The sequence below is a fragment of the Gadus chalcogrammus genome, chromosome 10, assembly GCF_026213295.1.
Source record: "Gadus chalcogrammus isolate NIFS_2021 chromosome 10, NIFS_Gcha_1.0, whole genome shotgun sequence".
NCBI lineage: Eukaryota > Metazoa > Chordata > Actinopteri > Gadiformes > Gadidae > Gadus > Gadus chalcogrammus.
Genome location: NC_079421.1, coordinates 19,362,146 through 19,377,928, shown reverse-complemented (window position 1 = coordinate 19,377,928; position 15,783 = coordinate 19,362,146). Strand labels below are relative to the sequence as shown.

Below are 15,783 nucleotides of genomic sequence, written 5' to 3'. Positions count from 1 at the left end.
AGGTTTGTTAACGGCGTCAAGGCCATAATTAACTTACTGTGAAAGAAGTTTTGTCTCTACAGGCCAGTACAGACAAGGCCACATCTTGGAGCACACAGGGAGGGGGACGGGGTGGTGGAGGGGGTGGTGGTGGTTGGGGTGGGGGGACACGGACCTGCATGGGCAGAAATGAAGACCCAGGAATTGAATCATCACCACCACTGAAGGAAGGAGAGAGGCTGTCTGACATAGATCAAAGTGGAAGGGTGAGGGATTAGTGAGAGCTAGATGGAGTGAGAGCTATGAGAGGGAGAGAGAGAGAGAGAGAGAGAGAGAGAGAGAGAGAGAGAGAGAGAGAGAGAGAGACAGAGGGTGAGAGCGAGAGCGAGAGCGAGGAGCTGTCAAGAGAAGTATAAAAGCACACTTATAAGGGGGTTTGCTTTATGTTACGCTGAAGCATCTGTGAAAAGAGATAGAAGTGTGTGTGTGTGCGTGCGTGTGTGTTTGTGTGTGCGCCTGTGTGTGTGTTTGCCTGTTTGTGTGTTTATGTGTGTGTGTGTGTATTTGTCTGGGTGGCATTTTTTATGGATATAGGAAGACGAAAGGGTGGACAACACCGGGACAGGTGAAAGCTAAGAAACCAGGGAATACAGAGAGGTTCTCAGATTACTCAGTGGTAATGGTAGCAACTGACAGGAGGCCGTGATGGTCGTGCAGTGCTTTGTGAAGCCCAGCAAGGGACCAGAACTCCTCCCTCTGGGAACCAAGACACGAAAGGGGAGGACAGAAATGGAGGCAAAACATCATGATTTGCCTCTTGTGAACAACTTGATGATCCATTTACTTCCCACACAAAGACACACACGCACGCACACACACACACACACACACACACACACACACACACACACACACACACACACACACACACACACACACACACACACACACACACACACACACACACACACACACACACACACACACACACACACACACACACACACATTTGCATACACGTGCACTCCTCGCAGTGAGTGTATGCAAGTCCCTGATGTGATTGTGTTGCCTGTGCTTGTTCATGACTGTCAGGGTTTCTTATGAAAAGAAACAAGCTGTGTTCACTGTGGTTCAAAGAAGAGGAAAATGCAGAACAGAGGAAGGATTCAGAACGGAAACAAAACTGAAATGCTGTGGATGTCTCTTTTTTCAACACCGAAATGACAAGTGGTCGGGTCAGACATGGACAAGGGGATCAATGCAATTCACTTTGTTTTATTAATCCATTCCTCAGAACAATCTAAAACGATTTTAACGGCAGATACAGATGCAACGCTATGCTATAGATTTGGATTGTTTTCAAAACAAGCTTCTTCAGAGAGAATTTTTTAACTGTCGCGGAGAACATCATGCTCTCTTCTTGAGCAACGCTCTCCCTGCAGACAGTGTGGATGTGAATCAGGTCCCATGTTGAGACTCCTGTTGACAGGGAGGGTTATCATGGCAACGTCAGTGACGAGTATCCAGTATAGACACGGTACGACGAGACCAGGGCCCGCGGAGGAATGCTGTCAGGGTTTAAGAAGCAAAACAAGAGGAGGCAGAATACAAATCCAGACAATTAGATATATAATATAATATAATATAATATAATATAATAATGGCCTGTTGAAATAACTCTTTCTATGCTCATCCTGAGGACTCTTGCTGTGTGTGTGTGTGTGTGTGTGTGTGTGTGTGTGTGTGTGTGTGTGTGTGTGTGTGTGTGTGTGTGTGTGTGTGTGTGTGTGTGTGTGTTATCCATTTTACAAAACTTCACAAAAACAATTATAATGGTTTTATGCCATTTTGCGAGCGTAAGAGTGTGTGTGCGCGCGCACGCACACGTGTCTAAAACATATGTTACTCATGAAGTTTTGAAAGGAAAATACAAATAGTTGTGTGTGTGTGTATGTGATTTTGTGAATGTGTGTCTCATCATTAGGCTCTCCAGCGACACAGAATCCAGTCCCTATACCGTTCAGTCTGCCAGACAATACCACTGGAGCCTCTGTCAAAACTCTTTAGACTCAGAGGTGGTCACTTTAATGAGAAGAGCAGAGGGAGACGGAGACATGAAAGGGGGAGAAGGGAGACAGAGAAGACAGGAGATGGAAGACGGAGAGACAGTAAAGAGTATAGGGGAGACATTCCTCTTGTGTTTCCTAGCTTTAATTTCCGGCCTATATCGTTTACACGGTAGCTGAGGAGGCAGCCTATTTATACCGACCAAGAAAGTGGGGTCCATTTTAGCGGAATCGAACCACAGTCGTAACCCGACCACGGATGAGAAAAAAGAGATGGTTTGCATCAGATTAATCTACAATGTGAAGGGAAGCCATCGATGGGTTAGCCAAAAAATTGTTGCACTGCAGTACTACAATTTACAAACATGGGTCAACAGATGGTGAATAATCTTTGAGAAAAAGCCTTCAATTCCAGCCGATCCCATAATCCGTCCACAATCGCAAAGGTTTTGTGTTACCTAATGATACCCTTATCAATGTACAAATCAAGGTGAAATATTATGCATACAGCAATAAGTTAACACGTTGAGCCTCTGCACCGCCATCTGTTTTTCACACACACACACACACACACACACACACACACACACACACACACACACACACACACACACACACACACACACACACACACACACACACACACACACAGACACACACACACACACACACACACACACACACACACACACACACACACACACTGATGAACGTTCAGATTGACCACACATAAAATCACGCCCCCCACCTATGTCACCTTGACACAGGTCACATGTCAGAGGAGCTTCTATAAATAGAGGTCTCCGAAAAGCGCACACACAACACACACACACACACACACACACACACACACACACACACACACACACACACACACACACACACACACACACACACACATACACACACACACACACACACACACACACACACACACACACACACACACACACATACATGCACACGCACACACTAGTGTGTATAAGTAAACCTATGCAGCATCTAGTTGGTGGATGATGGGTATTGCCCATTTCCCAGGACATGTATCCCACTTTGGTGCCCTTCCCTCTCGCACCGACGCACAAACTCTCTCTCTCTTTATATTCTTCCACCCTTTCTCTCTCTCTCTCTCTCTCTCTCTCTCTCTCTCTCTCTCTCTCTCTCTCTCTCTCTCTCTCCCTCTCTCCCTCTCTCTCTCTCTCTCTCTCTCTCTCTCTCTCCTTCCCTCTCTTTTGTTTCATCACTCTGTTGATTCTGTTGTGTTTTTCTCCCACCTTTCCGCGTAGTCTGTTTCTGACCTTCACCCACACATACACACACACACACTTACACAAACACACACACATACACACACACGCCTAATTTGATGTCAATGTTACTTACAAAGGAGCTCTCTCTCTCTCCTCTCTCCTCCCCCATCCTCTCCCCACTCTCTCGCCTTTCTTCTCTCCTCTCATTTCTCTTCATCTCCTTTACCCACTCTGTCTCCCCTTCTCTCCTCTCCCCTTCTCTCCTCTCCCCTCCTCTCTCCTCTCATGTCTTCTGTCACCTGCTCTCCTCTCTCTCCTTGCTTCTCCCCACCCTCTGGCCTCATCTCCACTCTCTCCACCTCCTTTCCTCCTCTCCTCTCCTCCTTTACTGCTTTCCTCCCCTCTTCTCTCATCCCCTCTCCTCTACTCTGCTCGACTCTCCTCCCCTCTCTCCCCCTCTCCTATACTCTGCTCCCCTCTCCCCTCCTCTCCTCCCCTCTACTCTTCTCTCCTCACCCCTACTAACCTCTCCTGTACTCCCTACCTGCTCCTCTCTCTGCTCTGCTCTCCTATGCTCTGTTCCCCTCCCCTCTCCTCTCCTCTCCTCTCCACTCCTCTGTTCCCCTCCTCCCCTCTCCTCTAATCTGCTCTCCTCCTCTACTCTGCTCCACGCTCCCCTCTTCTCCTCTCCTCCTCTCCTCCTTTCCTGCTTTCCTCTCCTCCCATCTCCTCTCCCCTCCTCTACTCCCCTCACTTCTCCTCTCCTATTCTCCCCTCCTCTCCTCTGCTCCCCTCCCCTCTCCTCCCCCTCTCTTTTTAATCTGTGTTAGGCTGGAGGGAAGCACTACCACCCAACCTGCGCTCGTTGCTCTCGCTGCAACCTGATGTTCAAAGAGGGCGAGGAGATGTATCTGACAGGTACAAGCCCTCTCATCCACATGCATGTCTCTATCGCTATCGATCTCTCTCTCTCCCTCTCTCGCTTCCCTCTCTCTCTCTCTCTCTCGCTCTCCCTCTCTCGCTTCCCTCTCTCTCTCTCTCTCTCGCTTCCCTCTCTCTCTCTCTCTCTCTCTCTCTCTCTTTCTTTTTTCCCTCATCTTTTTAGTTTGATCCTTTGCTCCATCACTCTGCCTTTCTTTTATTTTTAATAAAATTAATTTTTCCTCTCACTCTCCCCCTCCCTTCCTCTCGTTATCTCTCCTTCTATCCATCTCTTTCTCTTGCTCACTTCCTCTCACTCTATCCTTTCCCACTTTATTTTCCGCCGTCCTGCTTGCTCTCTCTGGCTCTCTCGCCCTTTCTTATTCTCTCTATCTCTTTTTCTTTTGAATCTGGCTCATGTCCCTCTACTGTTTCAGGAAACGAGGTGTGGCACCCGTTGTGTAAGCAGGCTGCAAGGGCCGAGCGGAGACTCAGGGTGAGAGAGAGAGAGAGAGAGAGAGAGAGAGAGGATGTCAATCAAATTAAATCTCGGATGTTATTATGAGTGATTCCAATCCCCCTGTGTGCGTTATCTCCCTCTCTCTCACATTATTTCCTTCTTTCTCCTTCTCCCTCCCTCTCTTTCCTCTCTTCCTCTTTCTGAATCTCTTTCGCTCTTCCTGTATCTTGTTCCCTCTTGCAGCACAGGCGCCTATCAGAGGCCTCCATCTCTCCACCGGGCTCCTCCATTGGCTCACCCAGCAGGGTGATATGCGTGAGTTGGACCTATCGTATTGCAAGCTTCGTTCACGTGATCCATTGCTGGAGCACAGACAAGCACTTTGCCAAGGAATGATTGGTTAACAACCAAGACGCTGGTGTACTCTGTATCATAGGCCACTACGGTGTACTGTTATCAACAACTCACACACACATTATATAAATGGAAGCTTATTGAAATATTTCTTCAATATTCCTTCCTACAATTGGAAGGACGATTTATCATAATCATATATTTTCTTCAAACGATGTAAAGGGTGAAGAGATATTGCCTTCCACAAAGCCAGGAAGGATCGTCTCTTGATTTGTGGTTATTTTCTCCCTATGCCAAAGAGTCCAGATTACATTTATACCAGTTGTTGAGCCATCGATTAGGGCTCAATAACAAGAGCCACCGTGCATTACAGGGACAATAGATCTCGCTTCGGGGCACGTCTTCTGCCCATGTCACTAGCTTTTCACTGCAGAGATGGACGGGTTCCACGAGACCACAGTGCACGGCCAAGACATGCTGATGTTGAGCCTTGCTGTTGCTGCTACTTGGCCATATTATTAGCATGTATGGAGCTGTCCGTACAGCCGTCTGCCCTGCCCTGGTCCGGTCCGGCCAGGCCCTCTGCTGCCCACACGCCCTCTGCTCACATCACATAATCAATGACCTTTCTGTTCGAGATGATGGACGAGTAGAAAACGCTGTGTGAGCAAGTGTGTCTTCCACACTAATCTCTGCCCTCGGTGGGGCCCACCTCTATCGATAACTCTCTCTACCTGTCTCTCTCTGTCTACTGCTTGCTCTTTACCTCTCTCTACCTCTCTCTGCCTCTCGCTCTATCTCTCTACCACTTTATCTTTTTCCATCTGCAACTTTCTTTCTTTCTTTCTATGTATATATATATATCTTCTAGCTCTCCCTCTTTCTCTTTCTACTCTCTCTGTTTTACACATACAACACACGCCTAGCTTGCACTTACATCCCCCCCCGCAGACACACACACACACACAAGCACACACACACACACACACACACACACACACACACACACACACACACACACACACACACACACACACACACACACACACACACACACACACACACACACACACACACACACACACACACACACACGCCGACAAGCAGCTGAAGGTCAACCACTGATAATGCAGTGTGAACATGGGGTTTGGATGTGGGTGCACGTGTCATGCCTGCATGTGTGTATGCCCGAGTGTGCGCACGATTGTGCACGTTCAGCTTTTTTTCGGTCTCTCACTGTGCTCACCTCTGCACGATCCACCGGTTGTTGCAGCGTGCACGCCTATGCATCCTCCAACCCTACATACTGTGTGGCTAAACCATTCTTCAGTACGGTTCATGTTCAGTGTTGTTGTCTCTGTCTGCTGTGTGTGCGGTGGTTGTTGTGGTTGTGTGTGTGTGTGCGTGTGCGTGTGTATACGAATGTGTCCCCCTCTCTAGGCCAGATTGGAGAGTCAGATTCTAAATTATAAGGACTTGGCCGCCCTGCCCAGGGTCAAGGCCATATACGAGATGCAGCCGGATCTCATAGCCTCCGCTCAACAGCCGCACCACAGATACATGTCAGAGGATGACAGGCTAGACACTTACAGCTATGGGGAGGTACTGCTGCCCACACACCCCACTGCTCCCCGCCGCTGGGCGGCAGACTCATGTTGTTGTTGTTGTTGTTGTTGTTGTTATCGCTGCTGGCTAGAAGTGGTGGGAGTCGCTTTTAGAGGCGGGAAAACCACCAGGAACCCATTAACTCATCTTGGTGTTTGGCTATCGTGCTGTGTTACCTTTTGGTGCGTCCTGGGTGTAATGTTATTTGTAAATCTTTCGCTGTGCTTTTTGCAATGCCATATTTTGGTGAAGGTAAAGCCAACAAATATGATTCGAACCTTTTGTATTTGTGTAATGTTTATAAAAAAAACGAAATTACTGTCATATTTACAAATACCCCCAGGATGTTGTGTGGTGTAAAATGTGTGTTTCATTTTACTAACCCTGACACATTATAATTGTATATAAACCCCAATCCATTTAACAACACCTCTTCTCTCTTTGTTCCACTAGTCCCTTGGGACTCTGTCTCCGTGTTCCCAGGTAAGAATCTCAATATAATAGTATTTAAACGGGGTGGTTATAAAACCAAGCAGGTCTTTCATAGTTTCACCATCCATGTGACTATCCGGGCTGTTGTTTATGTGCCTCTTGCGAGTCCCAGTTGTGGTATAAAAACCAAATTGCCACACTAGTCCTCCCGGTTTCCTATGGGGATAAACATTGGCACCGACGCAGCGAGCAGAAGTGTCGCGCTAGTTTTGATGTGCTCACTGGGGGTCATAAATGTGACATTGAGTGTTTACCGGTCCCCATAAGTCATCCGCCACTGTTGTGTGTGCGTGTGCGTGCGTGCGTGCGTGCGTGTGTGTGTGCGTGTGCGTGTGCGTGCGTGCGTGCGTGTGCGTGTGCGTGCGTGCGTGCGTGTGCGTGTGCGTGTGCGTGTGTGTGTGTGTGTGTCTGTGCGTCATCAGGACTACGACAGCCCTGATATGAAGCAGAGAAGGTGCTCCAGTCCGGGATACATCGACTCGCCAACGTTCAGCCGCCAGGGAATGTCCCCCAGCATGCCTCGCTCCCCACTTCACTACGGCTACCCCGGTGCGTCAAACCTGGTCACGTGACCCCAGAAACCTATGGATCATCACGGGCCGCGTTCCAGAGCAGCTTCGCTTAACAATTGGAACACACCCGTGATTGCTTGAGAGCGCTAGTGCTGGCAGTGCATGTAGTGTACTCGTTTTGAGATGTCCGTAACTATTGCATCTGGGATAAGGCTCTGGTACTTATTTATTATCTAGAATCATTTGTTATTCTGATACATTTCTTATCCAGTTTAACTTATTCATATCTCATTCCAAGAGTTTCCTCATTAAAATGCTCCAAAAAACATTAAAAGAGAAAAGAAAATGTCCACCTCATCGTTTGGATTCGGAACATAAAGCAAAGCACAAAACAAGTATTTATTTTGATGATGGTGGCCGTACAGCATATTTACATTTCCTGCTGATTCCGCCATTATTTTGATTGGTTGAGTTTTCCACAGATTTCTAGTGCAGCAGCCTTCCATGTTGCTATAGTATACAATCTTTCAACATCCCCATTTCTATTTGTTATGATATATTTCACGTGTTTGTTTTAGTATCACTTTAAAGATTTTTGTTTATTGCTATAAAGAATATTCTATTTGGATCAATATTGTTCATGTTTATTACATGTAATGAAATACTGTAAAGGCATTGTGTATTTTAGTATGAGATGTATTCGTGGCAGTAGCTGTTTTCATACCACTATTCTTTTCTTCGTTGCCATTGCTCTTTGGCTCTGATTGGCTGTGGCTGGACACAGGTTCTGAAAGTGGGAGGAGCTCACCTTGCTATGGACAGGATGGGCGGTCCATCACCCCTACCATGTATCAGCCCCCAAAACACTTCCACGTCCCAGGTAGAACCCTCTGTCGCACCCAAAAAAGACTGCCAAACAATCTCTCCTGTTTTAGCATTGCCTTAACCATATCACACATGCTAATCATTGAGAGATTATTTTTGCCTGACAATTGTATTAAAATGTTTAGGGTTAGGAAGAGTTGTGGGCTGATGTGAAGCCATTTAGTTCAACGAACCATGATCCCAACTCCATTCATTCTTCACTTTAACCTACTGTCCTCCCCCATTTGCCCCAACCCCCAAGTCAACACACCCAAGACTCACATCTTCCTGCTTCACTTTCCTCCACCTTCCATGTTTCACCAATCCACCCTCCTCTCTTGGTCTCTCTTGGTCTCTGTCTCTGTCTCTGTCTCTGTCTCTGTCTCTGTCTCTGTCTCTGTCTCTGTCTCTGTCTCTGTCTCTCTCTCTCTCTCTCTCTCTCTCTCTCTCTCTCTCTGTCTCTGTCTCTGTCTCTGTCTCTCTCTCTCTCTCTCTCTCTCTCTCTCTCTCTCTCTCTATGTCTTTCTCTCTCTCTCTCTCTCTCTCTCTCTCTCTCTCTCTCTCTCTCTCTCTCTCTCTCTCTCTCTCTCTCTCTCTCTCTCTCTCTCTCTCTCTCTCTCTCTCTCTCTCTCTCTCTCTCTCTCTCTCTCTCTCTCCCTTTCCCTCTCTCTCCTCAGCAACAGGGGACCCTAACCTCTACAGGAAGCCGCCCATCTATAAGAAGACGGGTACAGTGCAGTTAGCCCCGCCTTAGCCCCGCCCCTTCGTCGTCCATCAGTGTAGCCGTGCTGTGTTTGAATATTTGATAGATGCTTCAAGTGACCTATTGATGTTTCCCTTGCCCAGCTCATAGTGTAATGAACTAGAATCGATGCTCGGTTTATTGGCCAAATAAAACCTTAATTAAATAAGATAAATAGATATTGATATGCTAAGAGTAGCCTACATACCATAGATGCAATATAATTGGCTTAGAGCTTGGCTGGTTAGAAATTGTAGTAATAATGTTACGTTCAAAGTATGTGCGTGTGCTGGAATGAGATCAGTGGGTGTGTGAGTGTGTGTGCGGTACAAGCATGCGGAGACATGGGCTTGTATTTGCCATTTAATAATATTAATAATGTAGTAAGCTCTTGGATGGTCGGATTCAAGAGGTTGGTTGTGAAGTGAAGTTTACACACCGGGCGGATCAGTCCCTGAAGAAACACTGATTACTAAGAACTCAGGACTTCGGTATTTCAATGGCTTAACTTTTTGCGATGATTTCCTAGGGAATATAAAAAAAAGGGCTATTAGGCTTACAATGTACTATATGGGATTTAAGCGTTTCGTTTTTTTTTGCAAGAACCTCAATAGCCAATGGCTGATGAATAATTGGGATTAGCGAGATTTGCTAAATGGACAGTTTTGAGGGTAATTGAGGTTGCTACCACACCTTCATGGATTACTAAGGAAGGATTTAAGGATTTTAAGGATTTTAGGAATAAAGTTTTTTCTTAAACTCATCCTCCTGTCGAGGGCTTTATGCAGAAACATTATTCCTAAAATAAGATGGTCAGGTGGTATCTTATTAAATGTTTTGAAATATGTTATTCAATTGGCTAATCTTTCATTTGACCTCATATTAGGAACTACAGCAAATAGATTGGTGGGATCTTTCTGTCTCAGATGTAACCCTGCATGCTATTGCTATTGTGTCACTGTTGATGGTAATGTTAGTGGTCAGTGTAAACTGTGAACCTGTGTTAACGTTGTAATTCATGTTTACATTGCAAGCCATTGGTTCGGACTAAATCCTACTCCGTCGTATGTGCATTGTATGTGTGTGTGTGTGTGTGTGTTTGCGTGTGTTTATGTGTCTTTGTGTGTGTGTGTAAGTGGTCACACTAGCAAGGACCCGATGATTAAGTTCATGATTCCGAATAAAAATAAGGAAGAACAGACCATTAATGGAACCGACCAATAGGAGGATCAGGAACTGACCACAATGTTGTCTCATGAGAAGGTCGCGTGGCCTGTAATAATTGGTTTTATTACGACATTGGCATTCACCACACATCTTGGCATCCGTATTATTGATCCCTGCGCTTCTCAGAAGCTAAACCATTCAACTGACATTGATCATCACTCTCTCTTGTCTTAAAGCTTCGGATGACGTATGAATGGCACATGCACAAAAAATACAGACACACACTCACACACACAAACATAGCTGAATCCTATCAAATGTAAAACGAACCAAAGGCTTGAAATGTACTAATAAGTTAAGACATGTTTGCTGCCTTGGTGGAAAATATATTCATTTTTCATAACGTTCGATGCACATTTTTGTTGAAGCGTTTCTGTCTGTCTCTTGGTGTACCATATGGGTCTTGACTCTCCCACTAACCCTCTTTCGACAGTTGCTCCAATAACATTTCCCTTTTATTCCACCCCTTTCTTTTTTGAATGCTTCCAATCCCTTTAAAATCCTCCCTCCATCCTCTGCTCCACACACTACCCTGTAAGTACCCACCTCCTGCTTCCCTGCTACCTGTCTGTCTGTCCATTTGTCTGGGTCTTTCTGTCTGTGTGTCTACATATTTTGTTTGTTTGTTTGTTTGTTTGTTAGTTCCGATGTGGCCGGTCCCCTTGGCAGTGTGTGTTTGTGTGTGCGTGTGTGCGTGCGCGCGCGTGTGTGTGTGTGTGTGTGTGTTTGTGTGTGTGCGTGTGTGTGTGCGTGCCTGCGTGCGTGCGTGCGTGCGTGCGTGCGTGCGTGCGTGCGTGCGTGCGTGCGTGCGTGCGTGCGTGCGTGCGTGCGTGCGTGCGTGCGTGTGTGTGTGTGAATTAATGTGTGTGTGTGTGTGTGTGCAAGTGTGTGCATGGTGTGTGTGTGTGTGTGTGTGTGTGTGAATGAATGGGTGTGTGCGTGCATGTGTGGGTGCGTGCATGCATGCGTGTGCGTGTGTGCTGTGCAGTGTTTGGGTGACTGGCCTTCTGTAGTGCCAGCCTCGTGGGAACGTCTGGCATCAGTGTCACACGCATCGTGTTTATAGGAATTCAATGGCTGCTGGGTTGGGTTTAGCATGGCTAATAGAGCTAGCCAAATGGGAAGCAGTTAGCCTCCCATTACACTGCATGTCTCCCCGCTCCATTGACTTCCTCTGGCTGCGAAAAATATCAATACTCCCTCCTTTGACTTTGATTTTAAAAACTGCATTTTCTTGACTAACCAGAACTTCATTCCTGTACATACTCTTACATACACACTGCTCCTATGTACACATATACACGTGTTTCTATTGTTTGTTACTAATAGAGATCAATGATGTAATCCAATTTATCTTTGAACAAATAACCTGCCTTTTTCCTTCCTTAGCACGCAACACTACCTCATCCTGAAAGAACTGAAGCTCAGCCCGACCTCTGGACCTCACTCATCCATCTCCTCTCCCCTCACTCCGTCACCAGCCTCCTCCCTCACCAGCCTCTTTCCCTCCACCACTCCCCAGACAATCACCCGGATGCAGCCACTAAAAGCAGGACCAGCGAGGACATCCTCCGATCTTCCAGGCTCTCCACCTATTCTCCAGAGTCCTACGCCCAGTCCGAGTCCGACTACTACCCCTACACCAGTTCACCTCGAAGTAGGTCAACTCAATTGTGTCTGGATAAGCCCGCTGTAGAGCCACGGAGACGGTCTCAAAGGGGGGCTTCACAGGCCCACTTAGTAGGATAACCCCTAGCTCTTAAGCCCTCTGAAGGGCTTGAGCAAACTCTCCCCCAAAATCCAAATAGGGGGAGAAACATTGAGAAGGAACACACAAGAGGGATACCTCCTTCAAGGGGTGGTAAGAACTGAAAACCGATGCTCATTGGTTATGTCTCTTCTGAAAATGTGGCTTGCTGCCCTTTGACCTTACCCGGCTGGAGACCATCCTGATCACGTGACCTCACATTCTGTGTCCCTACACGGTTCAGCCTGGACCCGTTGGACTCGCTGGACAAGCAACTCCTTCAGCCTATCAGCATAACTAAACATGTGAAGGCATCAGGGTGTGCTCTTCTGAACAGCGCACCGTGCACAGTGCAACCCCCTAGTGCACACTCATGTTCTTGTTGAATAGTTGTTATGGAGTCTATTTCTGCTATAACCGCACTTATGGCTGGTTTTCTCTACTCATGTTGAAGTGACCTACCTTATGTTGCTTCGGGAGACGCCATTAAGGTTGTGCAAGTAGTGGCCTGCGTTAAACGTCATCGATTACAACGCGGCCCCTCATCTGCCCCGATCACTTCGTTATTAGAGGGAAATCGATGCGGGAGGCTGGGGCTCCAGACTGATCTGTGGAAACAGAATGTGATGTCACGTGATGTCCAGGCTAATTTGACCTCATTATATCAGCACCTACTTTGTTACATTTTTCACTGACCAAGTAGGGAGGTTGCTTCGTGGAAAATGTGACTATTTTGGTTTTTTTTTTTTTACAGTTGTGTAGTCATCTTTTTTCTTTTCAAATGTCTTTCTGGAATTGGTCTCAAAGTTATTTATTTTTTACATGTGTTACTTAACTATTCATCCCGAAGCCTTGCATTACATCCAATGAGTGCTAAGCATTTATACGAGCCAATTATTTGATGAAACTGTGCATTTCTTGGGAATATGACATGACGATGTTCTCTCTTGGCTGCCAGCGTACCGTGCTCCTCGGAGGCGCTTCTCCACGGGAGGAGATGAGGAGACCTGGAATCACGGCCTTCAAAGAGTACGCTCCTCATTATGCACACAATCTCCGCCCTTTAGTTCACTACACTAAGGTCTCCCGCATAAAGGTCCATGCCTAACATCACAGTGCTCTCCTTGTCTCTCTCTTCTTTGTTAACTGATTATTTAAATTTGTTATGCTTATTTTTATTTTTATTCTCTTTCTTATTGTCCTTCCTCTTCCTCTTCCTCTCTCTCTTTCTGTTTGATCATATTCTGTCTCCTATTTGTTCTCTCTCACTCACTCTCTCGCTCTCTCTCTCTGTCACTCTCTATCTCGCTCCATCTCTTGCTCTCTCTCTCTCTCTCTCTCTCTCTCTCTCTCTCTCTCCCTCCCCCATCTCTCAGATTGGGAGTGGCATCGGCAGGTTGATCCTAAAGGAGGAGATGAAAGCCAGATCTGGTTCCTATGACAACGACCCCTGGGGCAGTGCAAGGAATTCTCGCAGTGGGAGCAAGGAGACACTCAACACCACGGGCTACGGCTCCACGGCGTACAACAACACTGTCAACGGATGTGAGTATCTCTCTCTCTCTCTCTCTCTCTCTCTCTCTCTCTCTCTCTCTCTCTCTCTCCCCCTCCCTCCCTCCCTCCCTCCCTCCCTCCCTCTCCCTCTCTCTCTCTCTCTCTCTCTCTCTCTTTTCAGTATGTTCTCAGTATATACTTCCTGTGTGTGGGACTGGAAGAATATACTCACCATAGTGTGTGTGTGTGTGTGTGTGTGTGTGTGTGTGTGTGTGTGTGTGTGTGTGTGTGTGTGTGTGTGTGTGTGTGTGTGTGTGTGTGTGTGTGTGTGTGTGTGTGTGACTGTAATTGCATATGCCCAGCTGTATTCTGCGGCTAGGTTTTTTGTTTTGTTTTAATGGTCTTCCTTTATATCTTATCTTCTGCCCATTGCAAGGCAGTCGGTCCGTATACGTTAAGAGGTCAGAGGTCAGGGCTGCCTCAGGCACCGAAGGGTATTGGCCTGTGTGTGTGTGTGTGTGTGTGTGTGTGTGTGTGTGTGTGTGTGTGTGTGTGTGTGTGTGTGTGTGTGTGTGTGTGTGTGTGTGTGTGTGTGTGTGTGTGTGTGTGTATGTGTGTGTATGAGTGTGTGTATGTGTATGTTCTGTATTGGTATAGGTCTGCCATTATGGGATTTTGCTATGCGGAAATATCGCGATGCCATTTTTTTGGTCCATTTTTATTTTAGGCTTTACGTTTTTTCCTCCCCCAATTTCAGCTGACATTCTTCCCCCATCAACTCTCTCTCTCTCTCTCTCTCTCTCTCTCTCTCTCTCTCTCTCTCTCTCTCTCTCTCTCTCTCTCTCTCTCTCTCTCTCTCTCTCTCTCTCTCTCCCCACCTGTCTGTCTGTCCTGCTTTCTCTTTCTATGTGTATTTATGCATCTGTCAATCTCTATCAACTGGTATCATGACTAGTAAAATGGCTTATTAAATCTGAGCTCAGAGGGGAAGATTTCTGCCACAGAGTTACATGCAGTTGGGTTGGTCCGCCACGGTGCGTGTGCATGGTTGTTTGTGCATGTGCGTGTGCGTGGGTGTGGGTGTGTGTGTGTTTATGTTTGGGTGTGAGAGAGACATAGCCCATTTATGGATGTGTCCGTGACGTGTGTGTGTTCTGATATTTTTGTGCTGCAAATTCCTTCTCTTCTTTTCCATCGTCTGTTTTGAAGTTGCTGCTTCACCACCACTTTGATGTTCTGTCTTCCTAGTGCATGATGGGTAATTACCCAGCCTGCGCGTTTTCTTGAAGCTTTTCAGGCTCTCCCTTAATGAGTAGACTTGACCACACATTATCGTGTTCGATGTTATCATAGCCCAACAGGAATGAAGTTTACTCTCGAGACTAGACACTAACAAAGATTTTTGTTTTGTGAGTTTGATCAATCCTATCTGTCCTCTCTTTGCAGCTCCCCAAACTCAGTACTCCACCAACAGCGGTGAGTTCTCCTTATTATTGCATAAATGTTCAGACAATTGCTTAAAGAAAAGCGTCAGTTGATTTTTTTTTTGTTTTAATAGGCTTTAAAATTAAAGACCAGCGATGAAGATTGATTGTATATTAGGTTTTATAATGATGTGGTTGTTGAGCTTTTCCGCTGCGAATGCTGAGGCAATTTTCTACTGGTGGACATCGCCATCTTGTGGACGCATGATGTTCCTTAAATCCCTTTAACCTCAACGATAGGACCCAAGCCTTAAAGGACACATTACCATACATTATAGAAACTTTTTGTAATGTTCTTACACACATAGACCTTTCCATCCAACAAGACATGTTCCTGTGGAAGATCTAAGCATCAGTTGTGATCTGTTATCATGAATATATATTTATCTATTCTATTTTCCAGACTATGGCTGTAAGTCAGCCTCTCTTCCTGGATACGGACGCAACGGAATCCAAAGGGTGAGACTGTGTTGCTTCAGTAGAACATCATTAGCTGAATTGATCTCATACAATGTTACGTTATTTATCTCATACAACATACAAAAAACAGATTCTTCCCCTTGAAATGATCAATTATTTAATAATA

General features: G+C 46.2%; 1 protein-coding gene across 1 annotated transcript in view; it reads left to right on the top strand.

Moving 5' to 3' along the window:
* ablim3 (actin binding LIM protein family, member 3) overlaps positions 1-15,783 on the top strand; it is a 47,375-nt gene that overhangs the window by 28,207 nt on the left and 3,385 nt on the right. Inside the window, exons 7-18 of the mRNA XM_056600992.1 lie at positions 4,126-4,213; positions 4,654-4,712; positions 4,920-4,991; positions 6,471-6,632; positions 7,089-7,118; positions 7,550-7,676; positions 8,424-8,519; positions 11,995-12,129; positions 13,178-13,248; positions 13,596-13,764; positions 15,160-15,189; positions 15,601-15,656. Of these exons, the coding sequence (XP_056456967.1) occupies positions 4,126-4,213; positions 4,654-4,712; positions 4,920-4,991; positions 6,471-6,632; positions 7,089-7,118; positions 7,550-7,676; positions 8,424-8,519; positions 11,995-12,129; positions 13,178-13,248; positions 13,596-13,764; positions 15,160-15,189; positions 15,601-15,656 (1,095 nt within the window). The remainder of the gene's footprint in view (positions 1-4,125; positions 4,214-4,653; positions 4,713-4,919; positions 4,992-6,470; positions 6,633-7,088; positions 7,119-7,549; positions 7,677-8,423; positions 8,520-11,994; positions 12,130-13,177; positions 13,249-13,595; positions 13,765-15,159; positions 15,190-15,600; positions 15,657-15,783) is intronic.